The sequence below is a fragment of the Myiozetetes cayanensis genome, unplaced genomic scaffold, assembly GCF_022539395.1.
Source record: "Myiozetetes cayanensis isolate MyiCay16 unplaced genomic scaffold, myiCay2020 scf7, whole genome shotgun sequence".
NCBI classification, from domain to species: Eukaryota; Metazoa; Chordata; class Aves; order Passeriformes; family Tyrannidae; genus Myiozetetes; species Myiozetetes cayanensis.
In genome coordinates this window covers 29,021,061-29,040,885 of record NW_026087964.1, presented here as the reverse complement: position 1 = coordinate 29,040,885, position 19,825 = coordinate 29,021,061, and the positions used below count along the sequence as shown (strand labels likewise).

The following is a 19,825-nucleotide window of genomic DNA, read 5'->3' as shown; positions in this document are numbered from 1 at the left end:
TGGAATATTTTTATTTTCTTCTTGCTTATGAGCAGATATGCTTCCTCTTCCAAGAGTGGCTTTCATCAGGTGCCAGAATTTATATATGGGAGTTAGAGATTAATGGAGCTAGTGGATTACTGGAGATACTGTAAATTTGCAGCTGACAACCTATGCTCTGCTCTGGCAACTGTGCTGTGGAAGATTAGTGATGTGCACAGGGATAGTTCGGAGGAGAGCTCAATTAATTAACAAGGAAAATTCTTTATTCAGTTCTCCAGCACCGCATAACCTTCGTTCATCTGTGAAGGCGGGGGAAACCCCCTCCGGGCAGAAAGACCATAAACTGGGCCTTCTCTGGCTGCGCATTGAGAGACGAGAGGCGGGGGAGATGTACGCCGCCCTCGTTCAGGCTGAGGCTTTACCTTTGCCGGCGCCCATTTTTTTGGGAGGAGACCTTGCCCCGTGCTGTGTCGCGGCGCGGGGGCCCCGCGGGTGCTGCGGCCGTGCCGCCCCCGGCCGTGCCGCCCCCGGCGCTGCCGCCCCCGGCCGTGCCGCCCCAGGGCGCTGCGAGGGCCGCCCGGAGCTCCCCCATGCGCGGGGCGCGGGGCCCCGGCCCGCCGGGCGGCTGCGGCAGCGCCCGGGGGCTGCTCGTCGTGGGGTGAGTGCGGGGCCGGGGGCTGCTCGTCGTGGGGTGAGTGCGGGGCCGGGGGCTGCGGGCCGTGGCGGCGGGAGCGCTGGCGCGGTGCAGGCGGACGGCGTGATTGTTTTGTTCCTTCCCGTTTAATGTCCGCAATTGCGGAGCCTTCGGCGAGGGCTGGGAGCAGTCGGGAGCTGCGGCAGCTCCTGGTGTTTGCTTGCCAGCGCAGGGGAAGTGATGCTGTGGATGTGCTGGGAGAGGTTTTTCCTTTCGTCTTATTCTACTGCAATAATTTCCTGGCACATCTTCTAATGGCATGTGATCCAAGGAGTCAGGAGACTACAGTAATACTACAACATGCAGTGGAACAATGCGGCAGAAACACTATTTTGCTGCATCTCACTCACATCAAGACTAGAGAAGACAGCCTCAAGTTGTGCCGGGAGGGTTTAGATTGGATTTTAGAAGAAAATTCTTCATTGAAAGGGTGATCAGGTATTGAAACAGGCAGCTCAGGGAAGTGATGGAATCCCTGGAAGGGTTCAAAAAACATGTAGTCGAGGCACTTAGAAACAGTTTAGTGGTGGACCTGGCAATGTTAAGCTAATGATTGGACTTGCTGACCTTAGAGGTCTTTCCCAACCTTGATGATTCTTTGATTCTCTGTGTTATGCTGTTAAGTATAATGCTATATGTAGTTTCCAAGAGAAGGTCCATGAAATATTAGTGGTGATATTTCTGTGTTTTTCATCTATGTAGGGTCAGGTTTCCTGTAAACTCCCCCCTAACCTCTGCCCACTGGGTTCTTTGAGAAGTCAGAAAGTCTTAGAGATACAGGAGACCCAATCGGTGTAGTTAGCTTATGCTGCCAAGAGTCTGTCAAGTAAATAAAGCAGCTGGAATACAAGAGGAAAGGGTTCTTGTACAGGCAAATGACTACAATATGAAGCAGAAGGTAACAGTAAATGGTTTCCTTCTCCAATGGTGTTACATTGAAATCTGTCCAGGGCAGTTTGAGCTAATTGACCAGGTAAAGACATGAATAGTGAAGTGTGAAATCTTGGTGGTGATATTAAGCTGTGGAAAAATACTAAGAAAGATTATTTTAAATATGTGATTATAAACAATTTCCTTTAAAAAAAAAAGCTAAAAAATCAGCTATGATAATATTGAAAGACGTTATAAGGCTACCTTACCAATAACCTCGCAAATGAAATGACAGAGAGATATGTACAAAACAGAAGGAAATAGTATTCTATGTAGAAGATGGGCTGTGAGGTCTTTGTTGCTGCCTGGGAGGTAGATTTTGGTGTTAGGACAAAACGAGACTCCAGTCATGGAACAGAACTGCATGAGGTTTCGTAGAGTCTCCTGGTGCTGACTGGCCAAAAGCAGATACCTAGAGAAGAGCTAGTATATTTTGAGCAAACACACAGAGATGTTTTCCACTGCTCCAAGAATTTGCAACTGAAGGTCTTTTGTCATGAAAAGTTCAACTTCTGGTAGGTTTTTGGTGTCTTATTAACCAAAACATAGGAGTAGCATTTGTGATGTAGTTGATTTGAGTGGGGAGTTAGAATTTGACATGTATCTTTGTAATATGTGTAATGGCAAGATGAATATCAGGATAGAAAGAAGACAGCAATCCTAACTATTGCAGGGCCAAGCTACAGTTCTTGTCAAAAGAAATGAAGAAAATTCTTGAACTGTTAGCTTTTTCCTTACAGTTACTCATTCACAAATGTACTTTGGTGTAATCATGCTACTTCACAGTTACGACCTGAGGATTTTATGGGATGAAAATAGGAACTTTTACTGGTAAAGCACTCTGTTGTTATAAAGGTGTTTCTGAGGACACATCTGTGTATGTTCTGAAGAGGTGGGCTTAGCATACTGATGACAAAACTTAGTAGGATTATAGAAATATGTGATTATAAACAGTTTCCATTAAAAAAAAAGCTAAAAAAACCCAACAAAAACATGCAACCCCCCAAACGAACAAACATAACTTTCCTTCATTAAAACATATACTAAACTAGTTTTAGTAAAGACCACTGTTTGCTTAGCACCTTATCTATAACTTCTTTTTATGTGGAGAGACAGCTGAGAAGGTGGACTCTGTTAATGATTGAACAGAAACATGCTGGTAAATAAATTACTGAATGGGCAGTTACTGGTGTGTGTCTTGGCTCTGTTAGTGAGGTGCTGTTACATCTGTGTGTGCTTTGTGCGAAGTTTAAATTGCACAGTTGAAGGAGAATGCCTGTGGAGTTAAACAAGTCTATTTTAAAATAAGGTAGTTTGTATCAAGCAAATGATTGTGTTGATGGATAGGATTGAAAAATTTGACGGAATAGTTGTCTTTTCCCCTCCCTCCCCTCCACTGGAGGTGTGAATTAATTTTATTTAAAATTATGGAATGATGTGTTTCTGTGTTTATAGGAAGGGACTGTCCAGAGGTTCCACAAGTCGATGTATCTCCGGAAAAAGTGGAGAGTCTCTTCCATCAGTTTTTGCAAAAAATGTGCAGGAAGCCATCGACAGCTATACTTGGTATGCATGTGCTTCTGTAACAGTACTTCATTAATGCACTTTTGACCTAGACAATGGAGTTAAAGAAGGCTTATGTTATCTATACCATGGTTTTTCATGGGGTCGCTAGCTGAACTGGAGAAACCAAATAATTGCTAGAGCTGGAAATACAGGAACATGTGTACGTATATATTCAAATACATATAGACATACATATGTGTATTTTAGAGGGTCCATACAATTTCAATGAGATAGATATATATATAGATATATATATAGATATATATATATATATACAAAAGCATAATAATATGGGACAAGTATAGTCAACAAGACACGATTCTTTCTGCGTTGTCTCTTCTCCTCGAGAGTGATCCTGCATGTGTTCCCAAAAGAAGCAGCAGTGTTACAGATAGTGTGTCTCCAGGCCTCCTGACTGGAGGCCAGAGTAGACCAGTGGTGGTGATCAATATGGCCAAGGCTGAGAGATTGTTTCAGGGAGTCCTTGTAGGTACTAATAGGAGCATGTATTCATAGCACTCTACTTGAAAACATATGCTTGCACCTCTTCACCTCGACAGGAATATGTGTTGCTGTCCATTTCTGTGACTGGTTGCTTTATTTTAAAAATGTTTATACAGAAAATAATTGTGTTCTTTATTTTAATTTGTCACATTTTCAGTGAAACGCTTTCATCACTTTCATCTAGTGGTTGTACAACACCCACAGAGTTGAAGAATTCTTGGTCTGGAATACACAGCTATACTACTGGTTTGTCTACTGAAAGAAGTTCGATTTACTCCTGGAGGGATGATGTATGTCATGAAAACTTTTACAGTTCCCTTTCTTGAAATATTGTAGAAAAGGTTAATATTTACTGAAAATGGGCATGCAGCACCTCATCCGTAATAGCCTAGTGATTGAATAAATTGAATTATTGAATATTTTAAAAATAGTTTTGTTTGCAAGTTGGTATCAGTGCAACTAATGGGTAACAAAGAAAAATGGAATAAAATTTTGAAATTATGAAGTTTGAGGAAAACAAACCTGTTTTACTGAAGAAGGTTGGCTTAGGTTTCTGAATCCATCAGAATGATTACATGTGTTTTTAAATACTGCATAGTGCAGACAATGTCTAAATTGAATTATTCTCAGGTGTTTTCAGTTATAAAGTACATTCATGAACATGTGTATAATTTTCCCAGTCTTGGTAAATATTTAGCTCTTACATAAGCTCAGTTCTGTTTTGTAGATGATGCAGAGGGAGGTTGTACCTTTTGTGGAGGCTGACCTCTGAGGCATAGCTGGTGCAGGCTGGCAGTGTTGAATAAATCCAAAAGCATTGCAGTTGCTGCCACTTTCATTTTAAAAGGCCTTCCATGGCTGGTAGTGGTAGTTCTGCCATTATTCTTGCATAATGTCCTAATCTTTAGGGTACTGACCCCATCTGTCGCTGCAGGCCTTCAGGAGAAAGCCTTCCTCTGGATTATACATTAACCTGTGTGAGAGTTATTTTCTCATTCCTTCTTGGTGTGATCCCTTCTGTAGCCTGGAATGCTTTGAAACATTCAGCTGGAAATGAACAAGTGTGATTTGGGCCCCGAGTATTACCCCTTTTTTTAGTGTATCAAAGTATCTAATGTAAGTGGCAAGTGTCATTATGAACAGTGCCCCAGCCGAGGAACCCTCAGCCAAGTGCTTGTGTCCACATCACTGGATGAAATCAGGCACTTCCCTGTTATTTTCATATACCTCTGTGCTCACCTGTCTCTGGTTGCACTGATTTGTGGTTTCAGTGAAGAGGTTTGGAAGGGCATTTCTCACACTGAGGGCTGTTTCCTAACCACCAGACTAGGTCATGCAGGTGGAAGGTGCCCCCTCTTTGCCCTCTTAGCTGTTTTACTCAGAAAGGGAGAGCAGTGCTTGAAAGAGCAGGGAGCTTTGATGCCATGGGTCCCAAAGATGCAGTGTGCGTGGTTCATATTGGAGCAGGGAGCAGCCTGGTAGTCCAGACACCTTATAATTTTGTGGGTTTTTTTCTATTGGCTAATCCCAGGCAGCTGTCAGTTATCTGTTAACATCCTAGAAATATAGACTTCTAGTTCCTTTTTGCTAAATCAACTTGCTCAGGTCAGTTATGTAGGATTTCTTTTTTTTTTCTTTGCATTGTAGTATATACATTGTGTGTCCCAAATAAATGGTCTGAACATGCATTCTGACATGCCCAGCTAAATTGATTCAAATTGTTTTGTTCTTTATATATTGTGGTAATTTTAATTTAGATGCCAATTTGCTAACAACTATTAACTTCATGATATGTAGGAATTTGATAAAGCCAACACACAGAGAGTACATCAGTTATTTTTGGAGATTGATGAAATGCTGTTTGAAGGAAAAGTGACCACCCAAACAGAGAGCCTGCAGGTTGAATGTGCCAATTGGGTTGAACAATTTCCTCACCTAAGGTAAAGAAATGTTTTGCTAGTACTAGTTTTAATCAGTTATCATTCTAATTTGAATTTTTGGGGTACCCTCTTATGGATTGCTCTTGATGTATGGCATCAGCAACACTTATGCATTCAAATCTGTCTCTCTGGGACTGAGCTGTGCCATAGTTGCACAGTAAGTCTGGGAAGTGGTGCTTTTCCACTAATGCCCTTTATTTTGCTTAGTACAATGATTGTAGGCAAAGATATTTTAGCAGGATGTAATGAGAAAATAATAACACACCGTTTTCATAATGACTTTTCCTAAATAAAGAATACATCTTTTAAATAAATATTTGGTTTTACTGTAAGTGAAAACATACTGTGAAATTCCAGGAAATTCAGTAATTCTGTAATTGATTCTTCTGAAAAGTAACAAAATATAAAGGGCAACCACATGCCTCACATATACTGCACAGCCACAACCTCCTCCTGGGCATGTAAAACAATGTGTTATATTAACCCAGCAATAACCCCTTGAATAGATAGGAGGATGCACACATGATTAATAAGAATTGCTTTGCATAGATGTGCAGAATTTCTAGGCAGCCTGATGACTGCTTCTTGTAGCACAGGGGACAAGTCAGTGTTGCTCTGCATTGTACTGTCTTGCCTTCGTAAATGATGGCATGACATTCTTTGTGAGATATGGTTACTCTTATTCTAAACATAGGCATGCATGTATAATCACTGTCTTCTAGTCAATAGTTTGTTAACACCATTAAAAAGAATGCTGTCAGTAACTGTGGTTTGCTTTCAGTGCTTTTAGGTAATTTGCACAGGCTTGGTACTTTTAAATATAAACTAAAATCAACTAACAATTTCTTTGTCATGAAAAAAAGGAGAATTGTCAGATAACTCTGAGGCAATTTTCACTAGCATCAAACCATGTTTTGCCTTGTTTAGATACTGTGAAGAGTAATAGAGTATGCATAAAATGGAGACAGATTTTTGTGTTGTGTAATTCAATCAAAATATTAAGTAATTTCTCTATATTATTTAGGGTATTTTCACTGGGTAGAATTTATTTTAAGTGATTCCCTGTATGTAGTAGTTTTTGATTCAAATCTAATGCTGGCAATACCAACCAAGTCCAAGAGGTTGAAAGTGAATTGAAGAAATCTGGCAGCTTCTGCATCATTTGCTACTAAGGGATGTGGTACCTCCTGTGATTTAAAAAGAAAACAGAAGTTATTTTCATTTATTAAGATGAGACATTTAAACTCGCTCTGTGTTGACTAGTTTCTCAGAAGAATAGTTTCTGGAATACCAGATTGATTTCTGAGTTGTGCTTCAAATTGCTTGCTGGCTGTCCTTTTTTTTTTTTTTATTTGTAAAACAGCTGTGTTGATATATGAATATGTGGCTCAGCATGTGCGAATAAATGTACTCGAGAACTGTCATCAGTAAGAGAAAGATCAGATCTATTAAAGAGAAAGCCTTTTGTTCTTGGCTTACAAAATAAAGAGTGAAAAAGGCCATTGCTTAGAGCTTCATGTGGCATAAAGTGTTGTTCTGTAAAAGGTAGTCTCAAGAAAACATGTTCAGGTGAGTCTGAACATTGCTACTTGCACTATAGATTTGACTGGTAAATTCTATTGAGATCCCTCGTGAATTCTAGTGAAAAAAATTCCAGTAAGCAATGATTATTTAACTATACTGTGTTCAGAAATTATTTTACAGCGTAATTTTGTGTATATTTATTAGAGTTGCTTTTACCTTTTCTGTCTGTCCCTCTACATTATGCATTTGATTAGCACTTTTGCTCACGTTGATGGCTACTGGAGTTGGATAAGTGAAGGCACAGAAGGTATTATTTGTCTTCTGCATCCATTTTTAAATATTTCTTACATGGTTTTGGTAAGAAGGGAAGTGTGTTTACTTTATTCGCTATATATTTATTTAAAATAATCTAACAAGTTTAACTATTTGCTATCAAAGTTTATAAACTAGAATCTCATCTAGTGTAAATCAGCTTAACTTGAATGACTTAAAAACTAGGTGATGTTAATGTATTACACAAGGCTCTGAGCCCTCCATGAGTTGCTTTTCAAAGCAGATATAATGTGTGCTTTTACATTGCCTACTGTTTGCAGGTATTTGTACTCTGAATCTTTGCATATGGCATAGGCTTCCATCTAAGAAACTGTTTGTTCTCTCCATTTTATTCAGGGTTCTAGGAAAGCAGCTCCTAGTGCCAAAGGATGAAGGCTTTCAGCATTTTCAGAGCAGAAATGATGCCTATCTGGATACTAAGTGTCTGCCCTGCCTCTGTGAATATACTAGTAATACGAAAGAGTATGTTGATTTTTATTTTAAGCTTTCCTTTTTGTCTTCCCCCCTTCAGAAGTATGTACAAATACTACTTTTGTATTACTGAAACATATCAGTATAATTAAATATGTACTTTCTTCTTTCTTTGAATGTTTAATTCTCATTTTGTTGATATTTTTTTCAGGCTCTGCATTTCAGGCTCTAAACTGATCCCAACAGCATCTCCAATGCATAAATCACTGGATTCAAGTTCTACTGGGATTTCTGACTCAGCCATGTATTCCTTCCTGGAAGAAGAAATCTATGATATGGATGGAAAAATAGAAGAATATCTTGCCTTTGACAGCAAGGAACTGTAAATAACAGATATATGTATTTTTGAAGAATATAATGAAAAATTATCATTGAACCCAGTCAGGGTTCATAAATTGTGTTTCTCTTCTGTAAGATACAGTTCCTTCTGTCCCTGTGTTTGGTAGCACAGTGGTCAGAGCAGTCACTGAGCATGTGGAAGATTAGGTATGTTGTCTTTCTAGTGGTTCAAAACTCACATCTTCCATGTCAGAGGAATGTGTCTTAACCACTAGTTCTTTTGAGGTGTTTGGCACATGGATTCAGTAAAAAGAATATTTAATTTTGAGATGGAGTAGAATGAAGGCATCCCCTCTCCCCAAGTGAGTGCCTTGAGCAGCAGCTTGTTTAGGGTCATTATATTGTACATTTTCTTATTGTCTGCCCTGACAAAGAATCTTAAATTCTTTCAGTGCAGTATCACAGCTTTGTGAGGAGAGCTGCTGGTTGCAGCCTGCATTCAGAGCACTTTTGTGAGGGACAGGAGTCAATTATTTTCTTGACAGTCAGCCTAGGTTTCCTGTGAGCCAGTTGAATGTTCCAGCAGCTAGGCTACTGAGTAGATGAAAGATCATCATGTACTGTTTCCTAAAAGGCCTCTATGAGGGGAACTTCAGTAAGACTAGTTGGTCACAAAGCATAGCTTTTTGTGCTAAGGTCTTATGCACATTCAGGACAAAGGCATGGTTGTTCTCAAAACCCGAGGAACCAGGCTGACACCCTTTCAGTCCCGTGTTTTTGAAGAGAGAGCTGGGGTTACAAGCCTTTGAGAATTCTCTTAGTATTCTTCTCTCCCCATTTTGCTAAGTAAGCAAATTTAATCTGGGAGGGAGACTTGTCTGAAGGTGTGTTCCTCTCTCTGCCTTCTTCATATGCCTCTTGTTTCCTTCAACCCTGGAATACCTTGTTCTCCATAACTAAAACATTAGGCATTTAAAGGCTTGATATGGAAATAGCTTGGTCAGATTGTGATTTGGACTGCTCAGCCACATTTCAGTTATAGTTAAGAATTATGCAGTTAAGTTTGAGGAAGAAGTGAAGAAGTGACTGAGAAGAGAAAGAGTATGAATTTGGACTCATCTTTATGATTTCAAAAAAATACATTCCTTAGAAAGAAATATGATGGCATTAGAAAAAGAAAAAGGTTAAAACTTCCCTCCTGAGAGGTGTATTAGAAGGCTAAGTTAAGAAATGTTGCTGCAATGTGCTGCCCAAAGTAGGGAGAAAGCAGAAAAAAAAACAAACCAAAAAAACATAATCATCCTCACAGTAGTGGAAAGGAAGAAGGTATGTGTAAGGCTATGTGCTCTGCTATTCTCGTCAGACTGCAGAAATCCTTTGAAGTTGTTTTTTCTTTGATCAATGGCGGAGTACTGCATATGTGTGCAGGTACACAGGGCATGGTAAAAAAGAAATATTCTATGTTTTAGTTCTCCTGACAAATGGAGCAGATAATAGTTCATTTATGTTACTGTAAAACATATAGGATTTAGTCTCAAATGACTATGTACCGTGTATAAAACTGTTTCCTAGAGCTGCAGATCTTTCTGTTGTAGTGCCCTGATGGGATTTTTTAATTTTTCAACTGCAAGCAAAAAAAAAGAGAAATCATTGTATGTGTATGATAGGTTCAGTTCCTATGGGTGCATTTGAATTTTTTGGTGATCTACAGCTGACTGCCTTTTCTTCTGTATTTAAGTTTCTGTATTGGAAGGAAGGGAAAAAAAGGCAAAACTCATGAGTTCTTTTGAATTTGTTTTCTTTATTAGTGATGATGAGAGTTGGGAACAAAAGAAGATGTGTCTCTCTGAGAAGAGGAGTAAGCGTGGCATTCCCCCTGTTTCTCCCAATGCCTGTATCAAAGATGCTGTGGCTTCTGAAGTATTTGATCATGTCTGGAACAGTGTCATTGAAATATTGGAGGAACTGATTAAAAAAAATTGGGAAACTAGTATCCCAGGTATCTGATATTTTCAAATATGGTATTTATTGAATCTAACTCAGAAAGTGATTCTCCCTTACCCCTTAAAATAACCAGGTTTTCCAATCTTTATTAAAGATAACCAGTGCTGGAGCACTGTAAGATATGTAATGCCTTGCCAGGAGAACGCACACACGGACACACAGAGACACACACACATGGGCACCTAAAATAAAAGCTTCTTTACTAATTTTCAGGGAGTTTTTTATGAGAGGTGAAAAAAAAAAGTAAAAATACTGACTGAAATAGCTTCATTTCACGAGAGCATGTTTAAAAAAATAAAAATCACTGGCTTGAGATGCAAATTGATGCTGTTAGCAGGGGGTCACTGATGATGTGATGTGAATCTGGAACCTAGGAATCAAAGTCTCCTAGTCCTCATTGTTTGAACTTTGTTAATAAAAAGAACCCTTAGGTAGGAGATAGACAATCTTGCTGACGTTAAGAGTTCCTGAGTTTACTACAGGATAAAGAAATGGATGTAATTTTATTTTATGTTTTTGTATTCTATCGGACTGTAGCAAGGAAAATTAACTAGATGTGAAAATCTATTTATTGTGCATATATTGTCTTTGGAGACTGAGGGAAATTTCCGTTCTTTCAATGTATTTTAAAAGTACAGTAATAGAAGAATACCTGAGGGGGTTTTGGAAGTTACCTCAAGTTACCTCAAGTATAAAGTACACTCAACCTCAAATATAAGAATACAACAAAGTAAGAAATGGCAAAATTTCTCAGAATGCTTGCAGCATCAGAATTTAACATTTCAGCTGTTACTGAAATATAAAAGTTCCTTTCAAACCACAGGCATGTTGTTTAGCTCTCACTATTATAGTTTAGGGGGGATAGCTTAGCAGTATTATGATAGGTTTGCTCTTTTATCTTTTTGAATGTCATAAACTTATGACAAAGCTAGTTACCAAAGTATCTCAAGTAAGAAGGAAAAGAGTTTGTATTTATAATAGAAATAAGATGGTAATTTATACCCAAAATGAAACACTGTGTAGCTGCTGTCAGACAAGGATACTATCAGTAGACTTTTTGTTTAATATATATTTTTAAATTTTTTTTTTGCTGCTTAAAAAGAAAAATCTTTTGGGATTTTTAAGTAACATTTCGAAAGTCTCAGCAATATTTTCTTAAACACCTATCTCCAACTCTAACTGTATAGACAAATGTGTATGTCAGTGTCAGAGAAAGCATAAACAAATGGGAATGCTTTTAGAAAACATCATTTATGGTAGATTTTTAAATAACATGGAAACTTAAAAAGATATGAAAGTCTTTATTTACTGTGAAGTGTAATATTTTTTGAACCCCAACAAAGGATGACTAGTAAACAGAAAATTCCTCTTACTACATCTAATTTTTTTACTGTTGTGCAGAGTGTGACAAAAAATTGGGAAAACTGAAAACTGTTACAGTAAAACTGCCACATTTGCCAGCCATTCATATTGTAACAGATGCTGGGAGCATTCCTCTTTCCAGAGGCTCTGAAGCACGAAGTGTATCTTTTGGGCCTCATTCTGTTTCATCACAGGTAAAAATAAAACATAACTTTCTGTCAAATAGTGGTTGTTTTTTTTTCTGCAAACTGTTGACAGTCTTGATTGAAACTTGAAAAGGCTCTTTTTTCCCCTGTTTTGTTTTTTCCTATACCAATTAAGTGTACTTAAAGTTATCTGATTTAAAATGAGGATTAATTAAATGAGCATTTTGTGTTTGTTGTCACATGTTTTTCTTTGGTGGTTCTTAACAGTGCCATTTACCACTAAGGTATTGCTGCAGTTGCTTTAGCAACTTAGTCTTGTTAGACTGTATTTTGTCCTAGACTGTATCCTGTCCTTAACTTTGCTTTATTGTGGTCTAGTCATTTCTTCTTGGTAGAATTAAGAAAACAAACTGGGCTTTTCCCTGGACTGCAGGGATGTCAAGTTGCAACTTCATTTTCTCTGCTTCCACCCATACGTTGGCACTAGGCCTTAACCGTCTGTGGAAGCTCATGTTTATATTGATCAAATGTTCTGTTTTGTCCTGCTTGCTACCTCCTCCCTCTGTCACCTGTTTTGCATATACGTTTCCTTTGAAAATTACATAGTTGCACCATCTACTACTGAGAATTCTATTAAACCATCTTAGTAGAAACTTTTCTAAAATGCAAGTAAAATATCTCTTAACTATGTGCTTTTGGAGGTCTTCCTTCAAAAAATATAAAGGTTAACGCATAATTATTGCTTTTAATAGGTTCAACGTTTCTCCAGTAACTTCTGTAGTGATTTGAACGGTGTGATGACAATTCAAGCAAAACCACTCCAACAGAGACATGTTACCAGAGTAGAAAAAATACAGTAGGTTTTGATATTGACAATTTCAAAATGTGACATAATTCACACTGCAAAAAAAATGTTTTGCAGTTAGAAAAAGGCAATAAAAAGGCAGTGATTTTGTTTGTACGTATCACTGATGTGATAGTGATTTGCAGAGGTTGAAAGGATATGCTGTTAAATCCTTTTATCTGTTGATCCTAATTCATTTTTCTTTCTCTTTCCCTAGGAATGAGCAAGAAGACAAACAGCAAAGCGCTGCCTCTAGTGCTCCAAATTCAGCCCATACTAGGTTGGGGAGAATTTCTGATAATAGTATTCTGTCATCATCTCGGGCACTGCTGGCATCTTCTAGGAAACAACCAAACCATCGGAGGTTACCTTCTCTCACCTCTGACCAACTCTACTCAAAAGTTCCTAATACATACAATGAGGAAATCCTAAGAGGAACAAAATTGTGAGTTTTTAATTTTATTCTCTGATTTTCTCAGAACTTTACTGAAATTTCACCAATGCAAGATTTTGCAAAATACTTGAAAACTAAGCCACGATTTGTTATTAATTGTAGAATTTAGAGAGAAAAAGAAAGTAAGCCAAACCATGCTTTTTTGAGAAAAGGGATTTGTTTTAGTTTTTAATTGCTGTATTAGGTGCTGTTATGTTTTGTAGCCAAGCTCTATAAAGAAATGTACTACTTTATAATTTCATATTGCATCAGTGAAGAAGTCCATAATATGAATTTTCCTAAAGGAAGAACACTTAAAATTCTGTAGGGTTGCCAGCTCAGATCGTTTGTCTTCTGCTCGTGCACCTGCAACCCGGAACAAGTTACCACCAATAAATTCTGAGGCTGTTGAACAATATCTTTCAGTACCTCGACTGCAACAGAGCTCTGTAAGTTGTGTTAATTTTTGTTCCGGTGAAGAACTTCAAGCTATTTAGAAATAAAGTGCTCTGTGTCACTGGTTGAAATGAGCAATTTTACAGTTTGTTTTGGTTCGTATTTCATGGATGGTTTTAACATGCTAATGTGAATTACATTGGGGTATCATTACAATACAAGAGAAGCCAGTTTAAAACCTCAGGTCACAAACAGATCATGGTGGAAAGACTTCTCTGACAACAGGAAAATCTGGTTAAAAAAATAGAAAAATGACAAATCAACAAGATAGTAACCTTGCACATTTATGCATCTGGATTTAAAAGGCTCCTTTCAGTGTTTTATTCATTAATGTTAGGTTATAAGAAGTGGAAGATTATGCTGACTGAAGTAGAAAAGGATATCAACTGAACAAAACAGATTTTACTGTACTGGCCTATTTTCGAAGGTTGGGGAAGTCATAAATTACCAGAATGAAAGTAGATTGGCATGTTGAATAATTCTTCTTCTGAATAATATTTTGAATTGAGACAAATGTAAAGTCTTTTATTATTTTAATTAATTTAAGCCTTTGGGAATTTATTAATATTAGGAACAGTCTCACATCTGTCTGAAGAACATGAGAACCCTTAAATTGGTGCTTTTGTTTAGTGAAAACATATTTTTCTTTTCTCCTTGTATACTTTTGTGTGGCAACAGAAAAAAAAAACATTTTAACTGATTCAATTGCTGCATTCTCTTAATGTTTTGTTTTAATTCTCTCAGCATCAAGGACTATATGCTCTTAGCAGAGTGTCAAGTGCAGTGCCTGGCCAGACAGAGCAACCGCCACTCAGAGAAAGAACTGTTACTGTTAATCAATTTTCAAGGCCCAACACAACTCATACATTCAGGGTATGTTACAATATAAGTAGAGATGTCAAAGGGAAGATGATTTCATTCATGCCCACTGTTGATCTACAGAAGGTCTCATTTCTGGATCTCTCCTGACTTCTGATGTACAGGGGTTCTTGCTGCCTGGAGAGAGGAGGATGTTAAAAGTCTTGGAGAGGGTGTGGGACTATTGTATGAGGAAGAATTTTTTTTCAGGTCTAATGCATCAAACTGTTCCTTTGAGGGTTGTGTGTATGTTAGAGGTGTTCAGTCTTCCTTTGAGGGAGTCTGTGTGCTAGAGGTGTGCAGTTTTAGTGCTGCTTGGAGCTTTGCACTTTGGTAAGATTCAGTCTGCTGGATTAGGTCATAAAAACCATTTCAGTAGATAAGTGTATCACACCAGTTAATAGTGTATCTTCCCTCTTTACAGAGAGACACATCTCAGAAGAGATCACTGACTCCCATGGATATTGCTAACCACAGAGGGATGGATCAAGGATTTTTGATAACAGGTAGGCAAAGTAAGAATCTCTTGGAAGGCGAAAGGCCAGAAAAATCTATGAAGCCATCATACAGTTAAAAAGTGAAGTGCTCAGGAGGAGCCATCTTGGCATAAAAGAGCAGGTGTGCTTGGCAGAATCTTTTGAGTTTGAAGTTTCTTCTCACTTGGTCTGAAGTAGTCCTAACTGATGGGTAGGAATCCTGTAAAGCTTCCTCATCTTGTCTCTCTTTTTTACAATTATGGCAAGAGTATGTACACATGTACAGGCCAGATATTTTTGCAGCTGCTAGAGCAGAAACACATATTCATGCTTGTGAGCTGTTCATGACAAATTTTACGTCAGCCCCCAAATTAGTAAACTTTTTATTTGACAAAAAAATTTAAAATACGCATTTTTAATAGAAGTGTAAAGCTCTCTTAAATTAAAAAAAACAATCAATATTGACTGACAGCTTTGTCTTTCAATTACAATACCAAAAAGAGAGCAACCCTGTGTGGCTCATTTTGTTGCATTTTTACAATAAAACTGACTAGCTAATTCCTGGCTTATTTTGTAACCCTTATTTTATGTAACCCTTACTTGTTTGGAAGTTCCTAGAGTTTAAACACTTATATAATTAACATAATTATATAAAAGGTGATGTAAAAATAAGGTTAGGTTATCAAACATTGATCTGAGCAGACTAGTGGTAACTCACACATAAACTTGGAGTGTCTTTCAGAAACTATGACAATTAACAGTGTTTTATATTTTCCAGGCTCACAGCATCACTACAGATCTGTTCAGAGAAATCCTTCAACCTCAAGAAAGTGATTTCAGATTGCTTCTTAACCCATTTTAGGAAGAAACAGAAACCCTCTGCACTGAATGACTGAGCAAAGCACTAAATTTGCTACCTAGTATCTTTGTGTAATAAAGAAGGTGTGCAGTATGCTGGTGCTTACTGAGCCTTGCAATCTTCAGAATGCCTGCATTGCCTTCTTTTAAAATTGTCTGACCAGAGGTTAGATTAAAAAATAGAGCAAAATTAAATAAATGGTTGAGATGTCTTCTCTGTTTGCAGCGTCAAGATGCTGCTGTTGCACTTTCCTCTCAGGCATTCCTCCTTTTTCTGTCTTTCATAGGGAATTGTTATTCTGTGTATAGAAGTGAATAAGTTACATTGAGGCCATAAAGTCCTGCTCCCAGATTTTTTTTTTTTTGCTCAGTGTTAAAGATATTCTAGTCTATGTAAACATCAGTCATATATAAAATTTATACTTTTAAACAAGAGTTTGCAGTACTTCCTCCTTAATCACTGTTTCAATATTTCTCTATTTTTCTGCTTACTGCAGTTGATTTCCTACAAATATTGTCTGTCCCTACTTTTTCTTTATCCATTAATTCTTTTGTAATGGAATTCATTTATTGCTTTTGCTTACACTGTTCTAGTCATCAATTACTATGGGAACTGCTGGGATAAACTTTGTTTACAGGAAATAATTTTCTCCTGCCAGTCTGAAGATGTCTATAGATGCCGAGCAATTGAAACAGCATCCTGACAAGTCTGTAAGACTTTTCCCACTTCTTGAGGTTTCTTATAAAATAATATGTGTTATTGTACAAATTAATCATCTTTTGAAATATGTGAGCCTTAAGCAAGAAAATATTTACTTAACTGATGAAAGCATTATTTCATACCTCTTTGTGTAGACCCAAATGGGAAGATCAAAAAGGAGACTGGAATTGTGTTCTGTCTAGGAAACAAAGCACTGCTCAGATCCCTGGCTATTAGTACTGTGAGCATTCACAGATCGAAGGATTCCTCCTTCCATCAGAGAGCCAGTAGTTGAAGCAGATGCATTTGAGGTGCTGTTGAAATGAAAAGGAAGGATGAGAAAAGGTTACTTGCCCAAATTGTGCAGTTAAGACGAGTAACAGTTTTTTCTTCTCCTTGGGAACTAATACCAGTTCTCCTCACTTTTTGTGAATGTTCAAGGATTAATAATCCCAGGCACAAAGCATTTGTAGTGTATATTTTATATCTATGCTGTTAATCAGACTTCTGATTTTTGTAAATGCACTTTTTTATAGGCACTGTATTCTTTTGGATACTGGCTTAGTATTTGTCTTTGACTACATTAAGTTCACTCACTGGTGATGGTATGGTATAGTATTTGAGAAAGCAGAATGCTTAAACTTTGCAGTTGCAGAGCAATTTCATACAATTGCAGATCAATCTGATGGAGTTGCTTCAGAAATCTCACATCAAAGAGGACTTCCAGAATTACAGAATTAATGTCTTCAGCAGCATGTCCAAACTATACTTTTGCTCTTGTGAGTGCTCCCTCCTGTATTGTACAGACCTTAACAAGAATGCAGAGAAGCAATGGCAAAATGTGTCCCTTTCCATCTTGTACTTTGCATTTCATAGCAATGTAAATCTTATGTTGTGAACTAAATGAAAAGATGAACATGCACTGTTTGATTCTGTAACAACAGAAGTGAAGTGATAAGCACTGAACCACTGAGGAGTGGTTCATCATCTGACCCTTTGCGAAAGAGAGAAGATTGCTGACATCTATGAAGCAATGGAGCTCAGTGGACTTCTATATTGTTTTCTATATGGAGAGAAGAGCAGAACAACAAACAGTCTGCTAATTACTAGAGCCACAACAGAATGCTCTCAGCTGGCAGGAGAGAAGGAAGAGGAATGTTTGCTGTCTACCAGAAGTATTTTAACACTTTTACCTTTTGGTCAGCTTTGGGCACCTGACAGAATCACTGTCATCTTACATCCTGATCATCATCATCATATCATTGACTCATTCTATGTTGGACTAAATCTAAAGATTTAGTCCAATCTTTAATGGCTGTGGCTTTAACAGTCTAGACAAGATGGCCCAGCATCCTGTCCAGCTGAATCTGAAGTGTCCAGTGTTGGGGAATCCACAACTTCCCACATAGTGGGATCATTACAATGGCTGATTGTTCTCATCATGAAAAATTTTCTTTTTGTATCCAATCAGAATCTCCCCAGGTATGACTTGCACCTATCACCCCTTGCTTTTTCCATGTGATCCCTTACAAAAAGGGAGTCTCTGTCTTCTTTGTATGTACCCTTGAAATACAAGGACATGGTGATAAGGTGTCCTCTAAGCTTCTTTTCTCCAGGCTGGACAAACCAACTTCTTTCAGACTTTCCTTCCACAGCAGGCTTCTTAGTCCTTTAGTCATTTTGTGGCCCTTCACTGTACCTTATCCAGTCTGTCCAAATCTTTCTTGTATAGCAGGGACCAAAACAGAACACAATGTTCTAGATGTGGCCTGACCAGCACTGTGTCAAGTGCTAGTGATAAAGTGATTTCTTTATTTCTGCTGGTGATGTCCTTGTTGATGCAACCCAGCATTGTGTTGGCTTTCTTTACTGCAGCAGCAAACTGTTCACTTATACTGAGCTGTTTCTTCACTGTTACCGCCAGGTCGCTTTCCATAGAGCTGCTCCCCAGCCAGGTAGGTCACAGCCAGTGCTGCTCTTCCTAGACTATATTTTCCCAAATGCATAACCTTAGCATGTCCTTGTTGAACTTCATCAGGTTGCTAGCCTACTCTTCCAACCTATCCAGGTCTTCCTGCAAGGTGCCTCGCCTCTCCCTTCCAAAGTGTCCACTTCCCCACTCAGGTTGGTATTGTTGATGAACTTCATTAGGGTACACTTGATCCCATCATCCAAATCACCGATGAAAATATTAAACAGGGTTTTACTAGTATCAATCCCTGGGGGACTCCACTTGTGACGGTTGCCAGTTTGAAAAGGAGCTATTTACACCATCCGGTGGGTGTGGCTGGTCAGACAATTCCCCACCCGCCACGTGGACCACTTGTCCAGATTATCACACATCAGATTCTGTAGGAGGAAGCTGTGGGAAATCATATCAGAGGCTTGGAGATAGCCAGGTAGGCAGTGTCCACTGCTTGCTCTGTATCAACTGAGCAGGTTACTTTGTTGTAAAAGGCAATCGGCTTTGTCAAGCACAATTTGCTCTTCATAAATCCATACTGGCTTTTCTTAATCACATGCTTCATTAGACTTGTGACAGCTCCTAGGAGAATTTGTTCCATAAGTTTGCCAGGGACCAGACTAGGACCAATGGACCTGCCATTTCCTGCATCCTCCTTTAAGTCCTTCTTGTAGATGGGATTGGCATTAACCTTCTTTTAGTCTTCTGGGATGTCTCCCAAACTCCACAACTTCCCAAAGATTATGGAGAGTGGCCTCGGGCCGTGTCAGCCAGCTCTCTTAACACCCTTGTTGGGTATTGTCAGAGCCCATTAATCTGTAGGGGTCAAGCTCCTGTAAGAGTTCACATATCAACCCTTCCTTCACCTGTGGTGGGTCTGTGTTTGCATCAGCCAGGATTTTTGTTCCTAAGGCCTGGTACTGGAAAGGATGTAGGTGAAGAAAGTACCTCTGCCTTTTCAGTCTTGATGGTGACTAATTCACCTCTCCTGTTTAACAGCAGACAAATATTTTCCATCTGTCTCTGCTTGTTGTTTAAGTACCTGTCCTGGTTTCAGCTGGCATGGAGTTTATTTTCTTTGTAGTAGCTGGCAGAGTGCTCTATTTTGAATTTGCTATGAGAATAATGTTGATAACGCCCTGATGTTTTGATTGTTGCTAAGTTGTGTTTGCCCCACATCAAGGGCTTTTCAGTGTCCCATACTTCTGCCAGTGAGGAGATCCAGAAGAAGCTGTGAGGGAGCACGGCCAGGACAGCTAACCCTGACTGCCCAGAGCGATATTGCATACCACGGAATGACCTGCACAGTATATGAACTGGTGGGAGTTGGCTGGGAGGGGCCCATTGCTGCTTGGGGGTGGACTGGGGATTGATCAGCAGGTGGTGAGTGATTGTATTATGCATCACTTGTGTTGCTTGGGTTTTATTCCTCTCCATTTCCTATTTTTATTTTACTTTACTGTATTTCAATCATTAAACTGTTCTTAACCAATGGGTTTTAT

General features: G+C 38.6%; 1 protein-coding gene across 1 annotated transcript; it reads left to right on the top strand.

The window, feature by feature from the left end:
- Nucleotides 1–554: 554 nt before the first annotated feature.
- FAM149A (family with sequence similarity 149 member A) lies at nt 555–19,815 on the top strand. The gene is made up of 14 exons (XM_050337933.1): nt 555–640; nt 3,062–3,172; nt 3,834–3,966; nt 5,474–5,616; nt 7,810–7,935; nt 8,096–8,266; nt 10,032–10,222; nt 11,629–11,783; nt 12,488–12,591; nt 12,797–13,024; nt 13,341–13,461; nt 14,213–14,341; nt 14,751–14,832; nt 15,581–19,815. The coding sequence occupies exons 1-14, from the start codon at nt 573–575 to the stop codon at nt 15,634–15,636; spliced, it is 1,818 nt and encodes a 605-aa protein (XP_050193890.1). The 5' UTR covers nt 555–572; the 3' UTR covers nt 15,637–19,815.
- Nucleotides 19,816–19,825: the final 10 nt, after the last annotated feature.